We start from the raw sequence: 20,283 nt of genomic DNA on the forward strand, positions 1-20,283 counted from the left end.
GTATATATATAATAAGCATATATATTAAAATACAAATTATGTATGATAAACTTTAAAATAATGATGCATCTCTAAGAGATATCCTATAGCATTCTAGTTCAGACTTGCTAAATCTGGAGCAGCACTTCTTAACTTAAGATGATTTGGGTCCCTAGGAGACATCTACCAATATCTGAAAACATTTTAGTTGTCACAGTTTGGAGGTGTTCCTGGCACCTAGTGGACAGAGGCCAAGAATACACAAAGTAGTCCCTATAACGAAGAATTCCATAGTTCAAAATGTCACTAACGCTTAGATGGAAACCCTTGCTCTTGAGCAGTGGTTCTCAACTTTCCTAATGCTGAGACCTTTTAATACAGTTCTTTATGTTGTGACCCCCAAACATAAAATTTTCATTGATACTTCATAACTGTAATTTTTCTAGTTATGAATCATAATATAAAATCTAACATGCAGGATATCTGATATGTAACCCACAAAGAGGTCACAACCCACAGGTTAAGTATGGATATGTAAAATATACAACACACATAAATATCTGTGCTGGATAGTTTTATGTCACCTTAATATAAGCTAAAGTCATCCGAGAGGGAAGAACCTCAATTAAGAAAATCCCTCGGTAAGATCAGGCTGTAGGGCATTTTCTTAATTAGTGATTGACAGGAAAGGGTCCAGCACATCGTAGTTGGTACCATCCCTGGGGTGGTGACCCTGGGTCCTTTAAGAAGGCAGGCTGAGCAGGCCATGAGGAGCGGCCCTCCATGTTCTCTCCATCAATTAGCTCCTGCATCCAGGTTTCTGCCCTGCTTGAGTTCCTGTTCTGGCTTCCTTCAGTGACGGACTACAATATGGAAGTGTAAGTCTAATAAACCCTTTCCTCCCTAGCTTGTTTTTGGTCATGGTGTTTTATCACAGCAATGGTAACCTAACTAAGAGAGTATCCCAATAAAAACCTTGTTCGGTGAAATGACATAAATATCATAGGTTTCGATTACCAGAAACAAGTAGAGACCAGCAGGGAGAATGACACTTTTCCTCCTGCCTCAACCCTCAGATCATGGTGTTGAACCTTACTTATCATAGTTGTCTGGGTCAAGGGGCTGGTACGTGACTTTGTAGCACTCGATTCTCTTCAGGAAGTCCTCCATCACATTCTCCCTGTTCCTTTCAGGGTAGTCAGGGCTTGACACCTTTACCTCCTGAAAGCACAGGAACATAAGGGCCTGGTCAGAATTCTGTTCTCAACAGCCTCCGACAAACAGCCGCTGCTAAAAACAGAAGAAGTCCATACACAGCTTTTCACTAGAGCACTGGCATTCCCCACTCACTGGACTCCCTCATCCTGTCCTGTGACCCTGGCAACCAAGAAAGGGAAGACAACTGGGGAGTCATGTGCCTGCCTTTGGCCAAAGGACAGAGGGAGTCACACTGCTAATACTACTTCTGAGCCCTGGCCCCTTTATGTATTTGCCTGCAAACACAGAATGGGCTCCAATTTCCCCCTTCTGCTTCGCAGAATAGGGTATATGACCCAGTATTTGACTTAGGAATTACTGCCTCTTCCTCAAATAAAGTAACTCCAGTTCCTGTGATGGGAAGACACCTCTAGAAAAGCATACAAAGATGCCTACTTGGCACAGAACAAAAAAGCCTATCCAGTGAGTACTGTCTGGTGCTGTGCCCCACAGGGCATAAGAGTGCAATAGTCAATGCTGATCAGAACATTAGACAACTACTGAATAAATAACCTTCCTATCAGGGTGACTGAACAGGAAAAAAAGTCTAATCTGGCACAATGTCTAGGTCTTACCAGCAGGAAAGATCAGAACACAAAGCCAGAACACCCACAGTCTAAGTGTTCCCCATTCAGCAACTCATTTTTAGTGTATTCCTCGCAGGCCCAGGTTCTTTTCCCAAAAGAAGAGTATAAAGGTACAAAATATTCTCAGCTAAAGAAGATCTGTTTGCTTCCTTCTTTCACTACTCAGAATCTACAACATACACCACACACACCACACATAACACACACACAAACCACACACACACCACACATCACACACACACACACACACACACACACACACACACACACACAGACTGAGACTGAGTGACTACAGGTGACAGGGATGACACTCACCAGAATATTGGCAGCAATGACATCAGGGTCATCACAGACAGATTCCACAAAGAATACCTGGCCATGGAGCAAAGGCATGATAAACACGTCAAAATGTCAGGTTGTTAACTGAAAGCACATATTCACCTACTCCACCCAGCTACCACACCTTCAAGATTCATAAAGTGGCCTTCAAGGCCTCTTCCTTTAAAAACAGATCTTACCACATCCCCTGGACCTTACAGGCCAAACAAAGGTCAGAGAAAGGATCTAAACAAAAACACTCGAGGCCTCGGCATATGCCCCAAGTGGACAACCAGACAGCTATCCTAATCCTGTGCTCATCAGAGTCAAAGGGATCAACAGTCCCACCTCTCCATCCTAGCTCCCACCCCGCTCCTGCCTTTTCTTCCAGCATAGTCAGCCCACCTTGAAGGCATTCTGCTCAGCAAAATTCAAAATCATGTCCCTCCTCTCCCGAGTGGTATTGGTAGCATCAAACACCTAGGCAGAAAGCATACAAAGTAAATGAACAAAAGGAGAAAAATGAAATGGTGCCCAAGGCGGACTCCAGGTGGAGATAAGTAGCCAGGATGCTGGGAGAGTGGCAATGAAGGGGAAGCAGATGAGGCTTACCGCAATCTGCCCACTCTCTTCAGTAAAATAGGCCTTAACATCTTCCAGTGCTACCAGAGCACACTGTCTGCCATGAGAACAAAGGAAATCAGCGAAAAGAGCTAAGATCAAACGAGGCTGGAGACAACACACACAGTGTGGGAGTCACTTCCCACTCGATTTCTTTACGGATATGTTTTCCCCTAACTAAATCTTTCAGCTTTCCCACGGAAGTTTACACACCGTCCTACGACTTCCTCCCTGTCCAATTTATAGGCCTTATACCTCTTTAGGCATCACACAAAAGCATCTTCTAGAGCCCTGTCTGCTACCCACCTAACCCAAGCTGATCTTATAAACGAATCACATCCATTAAAATGCTCCTAAGACATTTCCGGAGGAAAAATGGGGGCCCTAACACATTCTTTAAAACAAAAAAAAAAAAGACTCACTTGCGGATCTTCATAGCCTCTTCATTGTCATGACGAAAGAAGTCATAAGACTTATAGGACTTGACTGCTTCACGCCGATAGACCCCAAGATTAAACACTGCAGGAAAAACAGTACAATGGTCCCACTAAAGGAGTCATCTTGGCTAACAGAGTGGCCCATGGGATGGAAAAAGCACCATTGTATGTCAAACAATACCAAACCAAGACAAGTTGGGTTAAAGCCCTGACTTATAAGAAGAATGTGGGCAAGCCTAAAGCTGAGCTTCTCTCTCCTCAGCTACTGTCTAAGCAGGGTACCACTAAGGTTCAAAGACAGGGCACATATGCTAAGGGTTCTGAAATATCATATTCTCATTAATTCTGAAAACTTCTATCAAAATTAGGATGATCTGTCTATGTCTGAGGACAGGAAACAAATCCAGTAAATGAGGAGGCAATCTTGACTTTCATCAGAAGCATTATAGGACCTCGCTGTTAGAAAGACTAAGTCTCCCAGAGGCCTGTGGGGCCCCAGAACTAATCAACCCCCTTCCCAAGGGATGAATGGCCTGCACCTACCTTTGGTGGGTACCCCAATCCAGTTGAGGTAGCGTGTTAGTTTCTTGGACACGTAAGTTTTACCCCGGGCTGGCAAACCAATCATAACAATGAGGGTTGGGGAGTTGGTCATGTAGGAAGCCCATGCTAAAAGAAAATGAAACAGGCAGAGCTAAATGACTACATGTCTCCTGAGCTTTATGTCTACACGAGGAACTTCATAGTCATCATCTCAGAAATCTACAGGGCGAAGGTTCAGGAAGAATGAGATAGCAAACTGAGGCTATATTTGGCATATCCTCTTGAAACAGAGTTAAAGTTATGCAGACTTCCATAAAGTACCCACACCCAGGCATTTTTTTCCCAAGTCTTCAGAGAGTTCCCAAGATGGGAAAAAAAAATAGTAAAGATTAGGAAGAGAGAGAATACTAATAACATTGCAGCTACGATTCTATCACCCCAAACCAGAATGACTTTAAGAGAGTCCCAGATCCTACCTGGAGGATCCCACAAATCCCTCCAGAGCCAAGGCAAACCTTTGATGCAAAACGAACCCTGCCTCAAGCTGTTTTGGCCACAACACTCAGGTCATAAACTCCTCCTCCACTTTAATCTCTAAACCACAGTGATATTCAGTAGCCAAAACCTGCAGGACAAAGGTCTGAAGAGACTCCATAAAGGTTCGGATCCAGCACAAGACCAGGAGGCCTGCCTGCCTCGACAGCTCATACGGACGGCAGACGACTGGTGGTGCCCTTTCCGTAGGAATAACCTCTCTCCTTTACAAATACCAGGGCCTAGACGGTTAGTGACTTGTACAGCACAAACACTGGAATCCAGACCTGTGCTTCCCAGACAGTTTGTCTCCCTAGCAAGAGGCCTTTTTCAGTTTGCTCACGGGACTGTCTCCTCCCTGCACATGCTGCCCCAGAGCGGAGGTGGAGAAAAGACCTGCATTTGCAGCTCATCAACTCCTTTCTTGAAGCCAAGCCCCAAGCTGATGCTACCAGGGAAAGCTCAGACTGTAGGCTCTCTCCATTGAGAAAGACAAGAAAAGGGGGGGGGGGGGAACTACCTTAACCTTCTGCTTCCAGCTCCTTTTCCAAAGGGATCCTGCAACATGTGTCACCTAATGGTGACAATGCCACTCTGAGGCTAGGCATCTTCAATGCTTCAGTGAGACTGGTCTCACCGTTCCAGAAACTAAGACAGAGGGGCATTTTCCCACACATGTGTACTAAGGGTCTGCATCCTTGTTACAATATATGTGCACTGCTGCTGGGACACCTCCCTGTTTCCAGGGATCACGGGAAGAAATATCCTAAAAGGGAGATATGGCCCACCATGATGTGGGAGGAGAAAGGCACCCACCTAATTGACCCACCTAATTGAGCAACCCACTGGGCTGCTCCCCGCCTTGAAGACAGCCACTTCAGTCTCCTTAGAGTCTTTACTTTGTTTAGCTTTGCTAAATAAACTTCTGCTTAAGCATTCTATTGAATGTCTCTATGAATTCTTTTCTTCAACAAGAACTAGGAGACCACTGACCAAGAGTCCAACCCCTGTAGCACGGGGGAAATTGCTGACTCTGGACAGGAGCTCCAGCAGCATAGGTCACGGGGCAGTCTAAGCAGCCTTCATCCCTATCTACACAAGGAGCTGAGGTGAGTAAACAGCACCTTGTAGGACTGTGGGCATTAGTCCCTGAGCACGGACTCCAGCAGGCAAGAGCCTGCCTGGCATTACGTCTGAGCAATCTTCATGCTCTTCGGTTTTAATGCATTCTCCTCTGAGCATGGCTGACTCGGCTCATTAGCCGCACTTGCGGGCCTCTCTGTCCACATCTTCTAGCCCATTAGGCACGTCCCCCAGAGGAGCTGCTTCCCTCCCTGAAGATCAGAGAGAAAGCACGCTTAGGAGCTGCTCAGAGAGAAACCAGGGAGGAGCTGCTCTGTGTTCCCCATGCTGGGCAGAGAAAGCTAACAACAAAAGGAAACAGGGCACTCCATATCCCTACTCTTCAGCACGGCTCCTCCTGCCTCAGCCTAGAGCAGCTACGTGTGCACAAGCACATACACACATACACACATACACACACACACACACACACAAAAGCAAGAATGTGCGTGCGCGCACACCCACACTCCTGCTAAAACCAGGGCTTCTCATTTTCTAGGGGAAAAAAAAAAAAACAAAAAACAAAGACAAAAACCCAAAGACTATTCCCACCTCACACAGCCAGCTGGTAACCCTGGGAGCTTGTCCTGTTAAGTAGAAGCACCCCTGAGCGTGAATGCAGGGACTTCACACACTGACTGACCTAGAGATACACAGCATCTCTTGATGTAGAATGGAAAACTGTTCCAACCCTGAAATTCTTCTATCATTTTTATACAGAGTTAAACTTTCTTTACCTAGTTTACCAGGCTTCAACTCATTTTCTCTTTATAAACATGCCTAGTCAAAATGAGAGCCTGACAGTTTCTTTCACATAAATGGAAAAACTAAACCCCAGAGAACTTAAGAGCTTGGCCCATAGGACCACAGAAGAAAGTCAAGGTCAGGCTTCTTGACCACATTACTGATCTCATGACTGCCTATTCAGCCTTATCTGCTAGTTCTTGGCCATCACTTTAGCACCTAACAAAAGGTCCCATGGAAAACTTGACTATGTTCTCCAGCTTATCTGGGAAGATGTCTGGGAGGGGCCAGCAATTAGGACGGTTCCTGGTCTCCTCATCATCAAGGACATTTTCCATTATCCACATTAAACAGGCCCAGTATTTTGAATGTGCAACCCATAAAACTTTATCATTACTGCTATCTTAATTTTATTCATTAAAAGTTATAAAACCTGATTATCTACTGCTGTTTTAACTGATAAGTATAAAAGAATCAAGTTCAAAGAACTGTACCCAAATACTAAGAAAAAGAAAACTGAGGTTTCTGTCAGGCAATGCAGCCTTAGGTAGGAATAGCCAACCTCCAGCAAAAGCATCTCTTGAGGCCCGAGAGCTTCAAGGAACACCACTGGGTCTACAGCGCTCCTTTTACTTCCGTGAGAACACGGCTGATATGAGCATGCAGAAGTATGAAGGTGTCCACTGAAGCATTCTTTAGGACAGTGAAAGTTCCAGTTAATTGGTTGAGATTCACTCAATGTAGAAGGAGATCAATCTGGATTCGCCAACATGAGAAAACTAAAAAAGAGCAAAAAGTGTCCTAACTACTTACAAAGGAAATGGCATCAGAACAGAATAAGTACATCATGAGTCTACCTATGTTTGGTAATGGGATACACCAGAACTAAACACCTAAGAGAAGTGAATTTAACAGAGATAAGAGAAATTGGAAGAGATTTTACTTTCCATGTTTCCTTTTGGAATTAGGTGAGTTTTCCTCAACATGTACTACTTTTGTAACTAGGGTTTATACACTTGTCTTCTCCAGATCTATTCAAAATATTTTAAAAATAAAAGGAAACCAAAAGATGAGAAAGAGAAAAAAAGCTTAATAAGGAATGCACACAAAACCCTCACTTCCTGTTCTCAGAGACTCCTGAGACCACCCACCTAGGTACCTTAAAAGGACCCCAGCCAGCACACCTACAACCCCATCCCAGGAACAACTCAAGTCCCAGTAAGGCTTCTTGGAGGTCTTGGCTCCTTATAGTCATTCTCTGGCCTTGAAGCAAAGCCCAGTCACTCCCCAGACTCAAAATTAACAAGCAGGTGTAACGAGCAGCAAAGAGACAGCAGCTGAGCTATAAATAAAGCGGCACGAGGCAGCCGGGGAGTCTATAACAAGCTACCTTCTCCACATCATGCGGAGTGGTGAGTCCAGGTCTGTCAACTTAGGAATGATACCTACTGCTCAGTGAAGTTTAGAAAAAGAACACAGTAACAGAACAGAACAAGAGCCTATGTATCTACTCTCGTTAGGAGGATGGACCAGAACAAGATGTTCAAACTGCTGAGTCTTTGCAGGGCAGAGAAAATAAACTAATATTCTCCCAAGGATCTCACAATCTCACAGTCCAACCATGAGATAAGAAAGGCAGGGTACTAAATGACAACTCAGAGCCCTTGAGCTGGGGAGAAAGAGCAGTTTTAAAAGAGCAGAGATTAGAAAAGAACAGCTAGGGCCCGGAGCAGGGAGGAGTCTAGAGAAGATAAAGGAGACCTAGAATTGGCTTTGTAATCAGAAGCACCAGGTAGAAGAGTGATGGAGGGGTTAGGGACGCAGGAGCAGCTAGCTGGACAGTGAGGCAGAAATGTGAGCCAGCTGGCTCTGATGGCACCCCCATCCCTCTCCACTGTCTTTGGGATTACATACTCCAGTAACAGGAGTACATTCCCTTTAAGAGAGCCACACTGGGTCAGAACATGTGAGTAAAAATACTGCCAAACAATAGGAAACATTCTTCACTGAAAAACACTTCTTTACCAGGCTCTTAAATGATGAGTATAATGAGTCTAATTCTACTTATGTTTCAAGAGTAAACAGAAAAGGTAGAGTCACTTGTGAAAAATGACACGCAGCAGCTACTTCCAGCGCTCATCTGAGTGCTGGTCTGTATGGACTTCTCTAATTCTCACCTTAATCCCGGGAGAACCGTTTCAGAATTTCCACTTTATAACAGAGTAAACTAGGTTAAGAGTGGCGGTGGACACCTATAACCCTAGCACTCTGGAACTAAGGGAAGCAAATCACATGTTTAACGCTGATCTGGACTACATAGTGGGACCTGTCGAAGGAAGAAAAGAGGAAAGGAGAGAAGGGGGCCACAGGGGATAGAAGGCCAAAGGGGGGGGAGTAAACTGGGGGAGAGAAACACTAAACAAACTGCTCACGGGAGCACAGCTAGGAAACAGTAAAACCACTATTCAAACCCAAGCAGTGTGACTGAAGGGACTACAAGTAAGCACCTTGCTGCCTAGTTTACTCAGTTTGCCCTCGGGACTGGCTTCCTGCCTTGGCAAAGAAGGGAGACCCTATCCACAGAGGTATGCCAAACTCAGTACTATGACTGCATCTATCCAGGACACATCTCAGGGATGGCAGAGAAAAGAGCACAGAACAAACAAGAGCATGGGGTAAAGCGCCTGGTCTCATGCTGACCTGGTCTCGTGCTGACCCCACCCCCTTCCACCCGCCATAGACATATGCACTTCTTCCTAAAGCGAGAACTGGCCAGAAGGGTTCCAAAAGAAGGTGTATTCCATAACGAAGACCAAGAGTGCTAAAACACTTCTGAGGGTTCCAGAACTATCTGAGGACCAATGCCCCAGTCTTTTCGGGAACTCTAGAACTTTGCTTAGGAATGTAAAGTCAGGGGAAGGAGAAAAGATTCTTCATCCCCCTGCCACCATTTCCGCCATCTCTGCACTTAGGTGAAAGAATCTGCAAAATGCAAGGCTAACCCTGTAAGAATGTAAGGCACCCAAGACACTGATAGTGTCAGGGCTCATTCCCCTCAGGCCCTAAGTAACAGGACCTGTAAGAGTTTATACCTGCAACAGGTTTGCTTGTTTTCTGAGACAGGTCTCAAGTAGCCCAGGCTTACTCTGAGCTAAGTACCTAGATGAGTACAACCTTGGACTTCCGACCCTGCCTTTATCTCACCAGGGCTTGGACTAGGGGTGTGTACCACCCTGCCTGGCTTCCACCTGCAACAGAGTGTCCTGGATCTAGAACACAGTCCAGGAGATAAAGGGAAACTGAGAGACTGACAGCCCCATGTTAGTCCTGTACCTTGACACTCGGCCATCCTACGTGTATAACAACTTGTTCTAAGCTTTCAACATCAGGCAGGTGCTCCCATATCTAATGAAAGCAGTAAGAAACTCTGGACCACACAGCAGTCAAGCTCCAAAGACACAACTCACTAAGCCTACTTGTTTGGGGCAGGAAATGGTCCACTGTAGGCTTTGTTTTAAATCCTAAGTCTGATGTGGGATTCTTCTCTGTATGCTGTGAATACCATTGGTGAATAAAGAATCTGCCTTGGCCTGTTGGGGGTGGGGGGAACTAAACTGAATATTGGGAGAACAGAGGCAGAGTGAGAGAGAAGCCATGTAGACCTGCTAGAGATAGACGCCGGAACTTTTCCTGGTAAGCCACAGCCTCATGGCAATACACAGATTACTAGAAATAGGTTAAATTAAGATGTAAGGGTTAGCCAATAAGAAGCTAAAGCTAATGGGCCAAGCAGTGATTTAAATAGAGTTTCTGTGTGATTATTTCGAAGCTGAGCAGCCAAGAACCAATGAGCGGCCCCCTCCAACATATGTCAGATACAGTGGTACACATCCATACTCAAGAGGTTAAAAAAGGAGACTTGCATGAGTCGCCGGGCAACCTGAGTTACACAGTGAGTACCCAGCATGCCAGGGCTCTGTAGTGAGACCCTGTCACAAAATAAATAAATGTAAGTTGTCATGCCAAAGAATTACTATTCGCTCCCACAGTGTGAGAGCGTCTAGAATACAAATACAATTCCAGGACAAAAAGAAAAAAAAATCCTACGAGGGGGCTGTCTTCCAGAACTCACAGCATTTCTTCCCCGCCTTCCGAAGGTTTGAGGTATGAGATTTACAGCTGCTGCTGCTGCTGCTACTGCTGCTGCTCCTGTGTTCTGTGGAAGATGAACTATTCCCAGACATGGTAGTTCTTCAGGAGGCACCTGGGGAAAGAGAGAGAAGAAAATACAAGGAAAGCGTCCCTAAAAATAATACAGAGATTAGTGTGATACAAGCAAGGAGCCCTTATGGAGATTCAGGTCCAGCTTCTCCCTCCCAACTCAGACACTTGTTCTTGGACAAGTCACACACCCGACTGCTTGCCTATAGAGCCGCACTCCAACTTTGCATTTGCTTGCTGACCTGTTCACACTTATATCACAGATCCTGCAAGTCTTCCAACAATCTTTTAAACAGAGGATTTTCCTATCATGATTACTCCATTTTGTTTTATAAACAAATCAAAGATAACCAACTAAAGTTCTCCAATTTTCTTGACCTCACATTCTAGTTTTAAGGTTATGGAGAGAACAGAGGAGGGAACCAGAAGTGATGTGGAGGTGGGAATAAGGGCATTGTCAGGAAAGCAATCTCGAGCCAAAGGTAAAACTCAATCTTGCAGAGAGAAAAAAATGAGAATGGGAACAGTGGTGAGAATAGAAGGGCAGGGCAGAAACGTGTTCCCTGAAGGATGAACTGTAACGGGGCTGGGATATCCCTAGCAGGTTCAGTTCTCCTCCGGTGTTCTCCGTTCTCAAGTCCTCCTCCCTACCCTCTCTCATTCACCCCTTGGGATCAGCGGAAGAAAATGACTTACCTGCACAATAAGTCTTGGGTCCTAATATCAACTAAGGAGGGAAGGACCGGGGCTCAGGTTATCAAACCCAGCTAGATACCGAGGAGCTCGCTCACTCAAGACAAAAGGTACTATTAAAAAACAAAACAAAGCCAAAAAATAAATAAAATAAAACCCTTGCACTGCTCCTCGCCTGACAGTACAGATTCTTCAGTGCTCACACCAGCTGGGGCTCAGCGTCCCTGAAGGTGTGTCGGGGAAGCTACACTTCCCGAATGGGCTGAGCACCACTGCTCTGCAGCTTAACCGCCCGCGCAGCACCCCATCCTCGAGTCCAGACTGCTCAACTATCGCTCACCCTATTCGACCTGCCCTATTCGCCCTCCCGGCAGTGGACCCGGTGTCGCCACCGGAGCGCCGCGAACCAACCTCGCAGACTGACTCCAAGTCCGGGCTCCCGGGGTGGGGGCAAATCACGTGCTCCGTTTGGCTCCGCCCACCCGCGCGTCAGCCCTCACCTGGAGGCAGGCTGGACCAATGAAGCATCTGCAGGGCAGGAGGAGCCGACTTAGCTTCGGGAGGACCTGTGATCGCCTAAGGCTGCCAGTTCCCAGACCAGCCGACTCAGTGGAGCTTGGTGGCATCGTTGCTTGGGAACAGATTGAGCAGGAGGCGGGGTTAACAAAAAGCCTTACCTTTTTTTCTTATTCTCGCGAGACCTATTTGACTGACATCTTGAGTGGGGGTAACTGGTGAAAACGAAGATTAACGCCTTCACTCCTGAATCCCAGCTAGACTTGGTGGTTCCCAAGACCGGGGAGGTAGACATTTGCTTTTAAATATGCCTTGCTACTAAGAGCTAACTACAACTTATGATCAGATCCTGGAACCTAAGCCACGCATGCTTGGAACCGGGAGCGTTCCTGGACCCAGGTGACTCCAAATCACGTTCCTTATTTCCTCCCACTACCCCGACCCAGACTATATTATCGATGGTCGTATTGAAGAACCAAGGAGGAAAAGTGCACTTGATTCTGGTGTCGGGGTGGGGAGGAAAAGATTGGCTGTAATTGAGTCATGGGGGGGGCGCTGTTTCAGTGGGTTTTCCACGTTCCAGAACTACTTTTCAAAGTTACCCCCAGCACACCGTTGGTGCTTTATTCCGTGACAGTCCCGTGTGGGAGCGGGGCGGGGTGGTTACTGCTTTAGCTAAAGGCTGAAAACTGAACGAACGAAGGTGCTTCTACTCGTTTCTTCTTTACCTGGGTATCAGGTCATCTTCCAGACGGCCCGAGTATGCGTTTTTACAACCCCAGCGTGTTAGAGCATGCTATAAACCCCGTCATTATTTGGCGTTTACTGCACACTTTTTTTTAAGTGTTTAGTCTCGGCCTCTCGGCATACAAAGCTGGACAATGGCTAGTGTGCCTGAAGTGTCTAGTGTGTCTTCTTCCCCGTCTTCTGCCTCTCAGCCACAATGAGGACTTCCTGTAGGAATCCCAGGAATCGGACTGGAATCCGGGTGACGGCAGTTCGTCCTCTTTGACACTGCCACCACCTGAGTGAGGCAATCGCCTTAGGCACAGCTGCTGACCTCAGACAGTCTTTCTGAGGTGGCAGAGGGACGCTTTCAAGTTCGTCTCACCGAGGAAGTCCGGTCGTCCGGTCCTCTTAGCCTCGATGAATCAGTTCGGTGCGGCCACGAGGCTCGTCAGCAGTCCCTGACTGCTTGGCAGGTCCTGTGACCTTCCTTGGCATGTGTTTACCTTCTCAACCGTGAGCTGGTTTTTCCTGGTGTTTGAAGGGCTGCTTTCATCATTTCCGACCTCCCTGCAAGGTGACACTCTTGCTCGCCTAGACTCGGGAACTCCTTCCCCGCCCTCCTCCCCGGAGCATAAAGGCTGGCGGACGCCAAGGACACCACACCGCAGCGCCCGGGAAAGCTGGCCGACTTCCAGCCTCCAGCTCCAGCCGCCCTTGCCACTTTAAGAGCCCGAGCTCCGGGAAGAGCCGAAGCCGGTCCCTTACCGAGGTGTCGCGAGAACGCGGCTACTTCTCGCGATGTTTGGCGGCGCGAAAGGCGGCCATTTTGGGGTCCCCCCCGCTGGTTGCTCCTGCGGCGTCTCCCAGGCTGCGGCTGGGACCAAAGCCGGCCCGGCTGGTGGCCGGCCGGCCGACACGATGTGGCGGCTCCGCTGTAAGGCCAAGGGTGGCACCCACGTTTTGCAGGGACTGTCCAGCCGGACCCGCTTACGGGAACTTCAGGGCCAAATCGCCGCTATCACCGGCATCGCTCCGGGTAGTCAGCGAATCCTCGTCGGCTACCCGCCCGAGTGCCTGGATCTCAGCGACCGGGACATCACTCTTGGGGACCTGCCCATCCAATCAGGTACGGGCACCGGCTGGGGCCGGGGAAGTCCTGGAGGACGTTGAGGGGAGTGAAGCCAGTAAGGCAAGGTGCCTGTGGGCCAGCTAGGGGCTTCGAGGACCGGAGCTCCGCCAAGGCAGGGACAAGTGTCAAGTCCTTTCCGAGTGGTTGGGAGAAAAGCCCAGAGCCTTGAAGTTCCCGGTTCCCCAAGCCTGCTTCCAGGTCAGCCTCGGGACCATCTCATCCATTTTGTTTCCTCTGTTTTTCCAAAGGACAGCAGGACCCTTTTCCGGTGGAACGATGTTTTTGTTTTGTTTTGAATTTTTACCTTCTGGTCCTGATCAGCAGGCCAGCAGTTGAGATACCGATTTTGTCTTATTGTTTTTCCCTTTTGTTAATTTGTTTTTATAGTTTGTTTCGTGTACAACTTTTCTTGGACTTTATTAGCTGTAGAGTTTCGTTCCCAGAATTAAAACTTGAACATCAGTGTTGATCAAGAGCTTTTCCAGTCTGTGTCAAGGACCCTCTAAACATCAGTTGGTTTAGACATGCCAAGTGCCAGGAGAACACCCTAGTCACCTATCGAGTCTGTGGTGAACATCTGAAAAATGCGTGGTTTTTAAATGTAGAATACAGGAGATTTTGTTTTTCAGCGTATCTTTATACATAAGAGTTTTTTTCACTAAGTTGAGATGCAGCGTGAAGCATTTTTCTCCGTTTTCCTTTCCAAAGACACAGTAGACTAAACAACAAACAGAACTTAAGTGTTACTGGTCTCTTGTTTACAGAGTCGGGTTCTCCTTGGTAACCCACTTTATGCTTTAACTCACTTGGCTCATAATTTACCAGGTTGGCTAATAAACACCCCATCTGTAATTCCTCTGCACTTCTGGGTCTGCTTTATTTTTCACAGGTGACATGCTGATTGTTGAAGAAGACCAAACCAGACCAAAAGCTTCACCTACATTGTCAAAACGTGGTGCTCCTAGCTATGGCAGGGAAGCTTTGCCTGTACTTACCAGAACTGCAGTCCCGGCAGACAACTCTTGCCTCTTTACCAGTGTGTACTATGTCGTTGAAGGAGGAGTCTTGAATCCAGGTTGTGCCCCTGACATGAGACGCCTCATAGCACAAATTGTAGCCAGTAATCCAGACTTGTATAGCGAGGCGATCCTGGGAAAGACAAACGAAGAGTATTGTGAATGGATCAAAAGGGATGACACTTGGGGGGGCGCGATTGAGATATCCATTCTGTCTAAGTTCTACCAATGTGAAATATGTGTAGTAGATACACAGACAGTCAGAATTGATCGTTTTGGGGAAGATGCGGGCTATACCAAAAGGGTTCTGCTCATCTACGATGGCATCCACTATGATCCACTTCAGCGTAACTTCCCTGATCCAGACACTCCTCCTCTAACCATTTTCTCCTCAAATGATGATATTGTTCTTGTCCAAGCACTGGAATTAGCTGATGAAGCTAGAAGAAAGAGACAGTTTACTGATGTAAACCGCTTCACCTTGAGATGCATGGTATGTCAGAAGGGGTTGACTGGACAAGCGGAAGCAAGGGACCATGCCAGGGAGACAGGCCACACCAACTTTGGAGAGGTGTGATCTGTTCATGGTAAGAGTTGGAGCCTACTACCTCACAGATCCAGAAGGCTCTGGGTTCTCCAATAAGCTATTCATAACCCTACAGAATAGAAGAACACATGCTTGGACCATCCTTTTGACTTAAACCAGTAAGGCTGACGCTGAAATTCCTTGTTAAGATTAAAATTAGTGTGCAAGTTTACAGATGTGTGGCTACGCTAGTGGCATGCCCTCTTTCTACTAGGGTGATGGAATAGGTGGCTTGGGCTACCTGAGGACTGGAATCTACTATAAACCAGCACCCAGCGGCTTTAACTTACAGAAGAAAACATCTTATTGTAGGTATTGTGAAAGCCTTGCGGAGGGTCACTGGACATGCACCACAGTGTCTCCAGTAATCGGTTCCTTTTAATAACTTGGAATGAGTTGGTAGTTTCTAAATTCTGAATTGATTCATCAAATGAAGATGCTCAGAATTGTCAAAACTTTTTATATTGCAATTTGGTAGACTTTATAAGTGTATCTAACAACTTCTGAGTGCATAAAAAGCAATTTTACAGGGATGCGTGTGTTTCTTGAGAATGTTGTCTAAAACAGGAATGGGGTCCTGTTTGAGATTTCTGGCATATAAAAGTAGAATGTATAAGAGGGAAAGGTGCCTGAAGCAGCTTACTGAAGCTTTAAAAGACTGTTGGCCTCTTGTTTTAATGCAATTCATGTGTTGCTGTTTGTCACATTAGATAATTTTTTCTTTTAAATGAGCAGGGTATGCCTTTTTAATTGCTAATTTAGTTTAAAATTCAAGTATCTTGAAATTTGAGTGATGACTTTTTTGTTTTCTTTTTCTGTGTTACATATCAGTTTGTCTGGAGGGATTTCATTTCCTCAGCCTTTCTGCTCAAAGCCCTTCCTCCAAACAGGTCTTCCTCTAAAGTATTAATGCTGTGCAGGCTTTGATAACTTCTTAACAATCTTTTTCATAGATAGCAGTGTTCCTAGCTCCACTTTGTTCTTTTCAACATTCCACATTTCTGCAAGTTAGTACTTTACCTGTGATCTTTGACTTTCAGTTTTTAAATAACTGATTGGGTTTGTTTCGCTTCCAAAATATGAAAAGTTTTTAAATCCTTGCCTTATACAGCTCTCTGAGAATCCTGCTACCTAGATCAGATATGTAGCCATTTGCTTGATGGATCGATCCTCAAGGCACACCCACTCAAAACTTAGCTTCTCTATAGAATCTTCCAGGTAAAATCTTCTACCTCTTAATTCTTGTGAAGATCAGGGATCTTTAAGTTACAGTGTGTTGTGCATTCTGTCATACAGTGTAAAGAGGCATACTGTTGTGAAGTTTTCTTATTTCCATCCCATATTTATTAAGTAGCTCAGACAAACATTGGCGTACTTTAGACTCATCTTTTCTCTTGTATCTTAGCAAATGTTTTTAAATTAAGGTCAACCCTTAGCCATTTACTTGGTAATGGTAACTTAATGTAAAATTAAAGAATGTTAAAGTCAACACTTTAGAGAAAGTTCCTTTAAGGAACAGTTGAACAAGTCACAAAGTACGCTTCAGTCATCAGGTGACAGTCAGTCCTTCTTGATTTGAGACAGCGTCTCCCCATGTGTTTCTAGCTGGCCTGGAATTTGCTATATAGTCCAGGCTCCTCAAACTTGAAGTAATCCTTCTGCCTCAGCCTCCTGAGATTACAAGCAGGGACCCCCACACCTGGCCAGATGACTTTTCTTGAATACCCTTTGTGCACATAGCCAGTCAGGCAATGATAGTTACTACATAAATTGAAAATATTTAATTTTGTTTTTTTTTTCCACTGAGCCTTAAAGATAGCACCAATGAGCTTAGAACACTGAACATTTGGCATTCGTGATATTTAATTTAATTTAATAAGATACTTAATTTAAAACTGTACATTAAAAATATAGCACTAGGTAACATCCATCAAATCGAGTTTTTTGCTTCATATTTAAAAAGTTTGCCTTCCTGTACCACTTGAGCATCCAAATTTAATGTTTCTAAAATTTTGGATCCAGACCTTTGTTCATGCAACAGGTATTTATTGAATAACTTATAATGTGTCAGGCATGTTCTATTTTTTGAAAATAAATTCCTGTCACTTTAAATTTGAGTCTATGTCATCTACAAAGGATTAGTTTAGTAAATGTAAAGAAATAGAATGAGCACTGGTGTCTTAAAAATCAAACCCTTCATTCTAAGTGTTTTTTATACATCTTATTTAGTATTTAGTATTTATTTAGGGACAATTTCTTATCCTATTTAATCTTTTTCCTGGTTTGTCCAGTTGCCAGGTAGGCACTGATAGTCAAATGGCTTTCAAAAAGGTGTTTTAATTATTTGACATGAGAACTGGTGTTAGAGTAGTGTTCTGGTTGTAGAACATTCAAAGTGAAGCATTATATGCAAATTATTTAATTATTAATTTATGTTCATTCTAAATACAAGCTAGTAAGTCTCAATATAAAGGGTTTGTTGTTTTGTATTTTTTCTTGTGCTTATTAAGCTCTTGAAATATTTATTACTGTGAGTAAACTCATTTTGAGAATTTTGAAGAATCTGTGAATTTAGTTGCACCATAACTAAAAGAAACTTTGTCCTACTGAAAACCTTCTTGTTTGTTAGGTTGTTGTCTGTCCTGCAAGAATTTCTTTTTTAATTAAAATGACACAACTTATATTAATGTGGTAGAATACTACTGCTAGAATAAAAATTATACTCTTGCCCCTACTACCCCATCTTCCCACACTCTTCTTTGGATTAAAGATTCAGTGTGTTTTTATGAGGATACTCTCCCTAATCATGGTATTGGCCCGAATTAATGTCCCTGGAAATTTTGTGATATGGCAGCCATATGAAGACATCAGGTGTTACCACATCTTTTGCTAGTTATTCATGGCTGATTCCTTAATTGTTCTCATGACTGAGAAGTGGGCATAATGAAATGGCTACTGGCCAACCTAACCCTGTTTTTAGAAGCTAATACCATCATGCCGTCTGAATGTCTGTCTAGTTCCAGTCCCAGAACACAAGAGTCCAAACGTTGCTACTTACTACCTATATATCCCCTCACTGCTCATGCCCAACTTGCTTGTCTGTCTAGCTTCCTCCCTTCAAGCTGCCCTAGCTAAATTTTCTGTCCTTTTGGAAAATATACAGTAGGATATATGTGAAATTAAGTAACAGTGATCCATAGACACAAATTATATAACATGTTATATATTAAAAATCAGGTGGCCTTCTTAAATTTACATATACTAAGAATTACATTTTTTCATGTGTTGAAATTATTTTTTTGCAGCACTTTAAATTAGAGAATAGGAGTTTACATAGCCTTCTAGAGATCCCAAGGACAGGAAAGATCAACCTTGAGCTGCCAGCCATCAGCTCTTCATCAGTTATTACCATCAGTATTTGCTGTATCTTATGAGAAAGTCTAATTTCAGTCACTGTTAGGAGCATGGTCTGTACCCTCACATAAGAAATGCTACTTCTCTAATGAGATTGCTATCACTTGTTTAACACTATTCAAAATTTGTTTACAGCACAGAGTTTTAAAATTCATCAAACCTTTTTTAGATTCGTCAAATAGCTCATTTTAAAGTAAGCATATTTTAGGGAGATTGTTTTTTGAGTAGGATATGCAAGCAGTATTTTTAAGGAACATTTGATTTGAATAAGCTAGTTTGTTTCTCCTACAGATAGGCATCAAACCAGGGCTTTGTGCTTGCTAGGGTAAGTAAATGCTCGCTGATCAGCATCCCTAGCCCTAGGATGTATTCTTAATAACCACTGTAATACGTCAGCACAAACAACTCAATGAATGGAAGATGTCCTCTATTGTAATAAAGGATTTTTTTGTCAAAAATTAGCATTTTGTTTATAGTGCTTTGAATATTTCATTAGGAAAACAAAGTATTATGTTGATACTGAATTATGGATATATGTCTTAATTTAATAAAAAAAAGTACTACTAAAAAGGAAATGTATGAGGTAATGAATGTAAGTAAGCATTTTGCATGGCACTCTTTTTACTTTTGTTTTTAAACACATTAGCCTGTATGTAGGAATTTAAGTATAGTGAAGGTATTATTTGGTTAAGTTATAGGTCAAGAGGTTGAGAATTTCTACTGAGATGATGTGGTTTGCCACCAGAACTGGTATAGAATGTTTAGTTGAGTGTAATCCCAAGTTATTTAAAGGACAAGAGTTTCCATTTCACATTTTGTGCCATTCAGGACTCAAGGTGTCACAAGAGATATATTTATACCAAATTCATTTTTCCTTAAAGAATGCCTAAAAGTACATATAGCATGTTAAAATGATAAGGAATGAAAAATAGTCTGTAGTGCCTGTATTAACACAGAAGAGGCAGAGCTCCTTAAATAATAAAATAATTTTAAAGCCTGAAATACAGAGCTATAGAACATAATTGCAAAGGGGCCAAACAACCAGGAGTTGTTTTCTTGGCATAAGAAAATGTGTTCTTAGTGAAGATGGACAGTATTGCTTTCAAAATGTTCCCTTGTCTGTTTGCCAGCAAGTTTTCAAAGTTCATGCATTGCCGCTGCCTGGAAGATGTCTAACTTCATTTTATACAACTCATGATTTTGCCTTTGTTATTAAGATGCATTCATTTTATTTATGACGTGATTTTTCAATATCTAAATGTCTGAAGTGACTTGTTTTAAAGGAATAAATTAAGTAAAAACATTGTTGTGTGAGCATGTTTTGGGGTTGGGGCAAAGGGCCAGCAAAGAATACTACACTCAAGTTACATATTACCAACCCAGACCACAGCTTGGATTTGTGTACCTAATTCCCACGCCCTTTGAGTAGTTAAGTGTTTCTCTTTCTCATGCCGGAAAGTCACTCAAAATTTCTCTTCGCTGACTGTATTTATACAGTTTAAACCCTTTGCTCATGGGTTGTTTAAATGGAAAGGTTGAGCGTGCCTGTTTTATGCTGGAATAGGATCTGGATGGGCTCCCACCTATTTGAAAATGATGACGTCGCTATAATTTTCAAGTGTCAGCAATTAAATACTAGAAACCCTGGAGTTGTTAGGGCAGAGCTTAGGTTTTCTTTTTTTTTTAAATATTTATTTATTATGCATACAATATTCTGTCCAGACCTCATTACAGATGGTTATCAGCCACCATGTGGTTGCTAGGAATTGAACTCAGGACCTTTGGAAGAGCAGGCAATGCTCTTAACCGCTGAGCCATCTCTCCAGCCCCAGAGCTT

At 44.0% G+C, this 20,283-nt stretch overlaps 2 protein-coding genes across 17 annotated transcripts in view; one reads left to right on the forward strand and one right to left on the reverse strand.

The window, feature by feature from the left end:
- Pfkfb2 (6-phosphofructo-2-kinase/fructose-2,6-biphosphatase 2) overlaps nucleotides 1–13,026 on the reverse strand; it is a 27,266-nt gene extending 14,240 nt beyond the window's left edge. For 6 of the 16 annotated variants that reach the window (XM_026779976.1, XM_026779975.1, XM_026779974.1 and 3 more), the window contains exons 1-8: nucleotides 11,060–11,505; nucleotides 10,275–10,406; nucleotides 3,743–3,868; nucleotides 3,185–3,281; nucleotides 2,754–2,820; nucleotides 2,547–2,621; nucleotides 2,139–2,195; nucleotides 1,076–1,200 (exon numbers count right to left, since the gene is read on the reverse strand). In XM_026779976.1, the coding sequence (XP_026635777.1) occupies nucleotides 1,076–1,200; nucleotides 2,139–2,195; nucleotides 2,547–2,621; nucleotides 2,754–2,820; nucleotides 3,185–3,281; nucleotides 3,743–3,868; nucleotides 10,275–10,386 (659 nt within the window). In that variant the 5' untranslated portion in view covers nucleotides 10,387–10,406; nucleotides 11,060–11,505. The other 10 variants (XM_026779981.1, XM_026779979.1, XM_026779970.1 and 7 more) reach the window with 9 other exon arrangements.
- A 13-nt stretch (nucleotides 13,027–13,039) lies between these two features.
- On the forward strand, nucleotides 13,040–19,740 carry Yod1 (YOD1 deubiquitinase). Its single transcript, XM_005348311.3, has 2 exons — nucleotides 13,040–13,427; nucleotides 14,320–19,740. The coding sequence occupies exons 1-2, from the start codon at nucleotides 13,100–13,102 to the stop codon at nucleotides 15,021–15,023; spliced, it is 1,032 nt and encodes a 343-aa protein (XP_005348368.1). The 5' UTR covers nucleotides 13,040–13,099; the 3' UTR covers nucleotides 15,024–19,740.
- The last annotated feature ends 543 nt before the right edge of the window (nucleotides 19,741–20,283 follow it).

The sequence above is a fragment of the Microtus ochrogaster genome, chromosome 6, assembly GCF_000317375.1.
Source record: "Microtus ochrogaster isolate Prairie Vole_2 chromosome 6, MicOch1.0, whole genome shotgun sequence".
In the NCBI taxonomy this organism is placed as follows: domain Eukaryota; kingdom Metazoa; phylum Chordata; class Mammalia; order Rodentia; family Cricetidae; genus Microtus; species Microtus ochrogaster.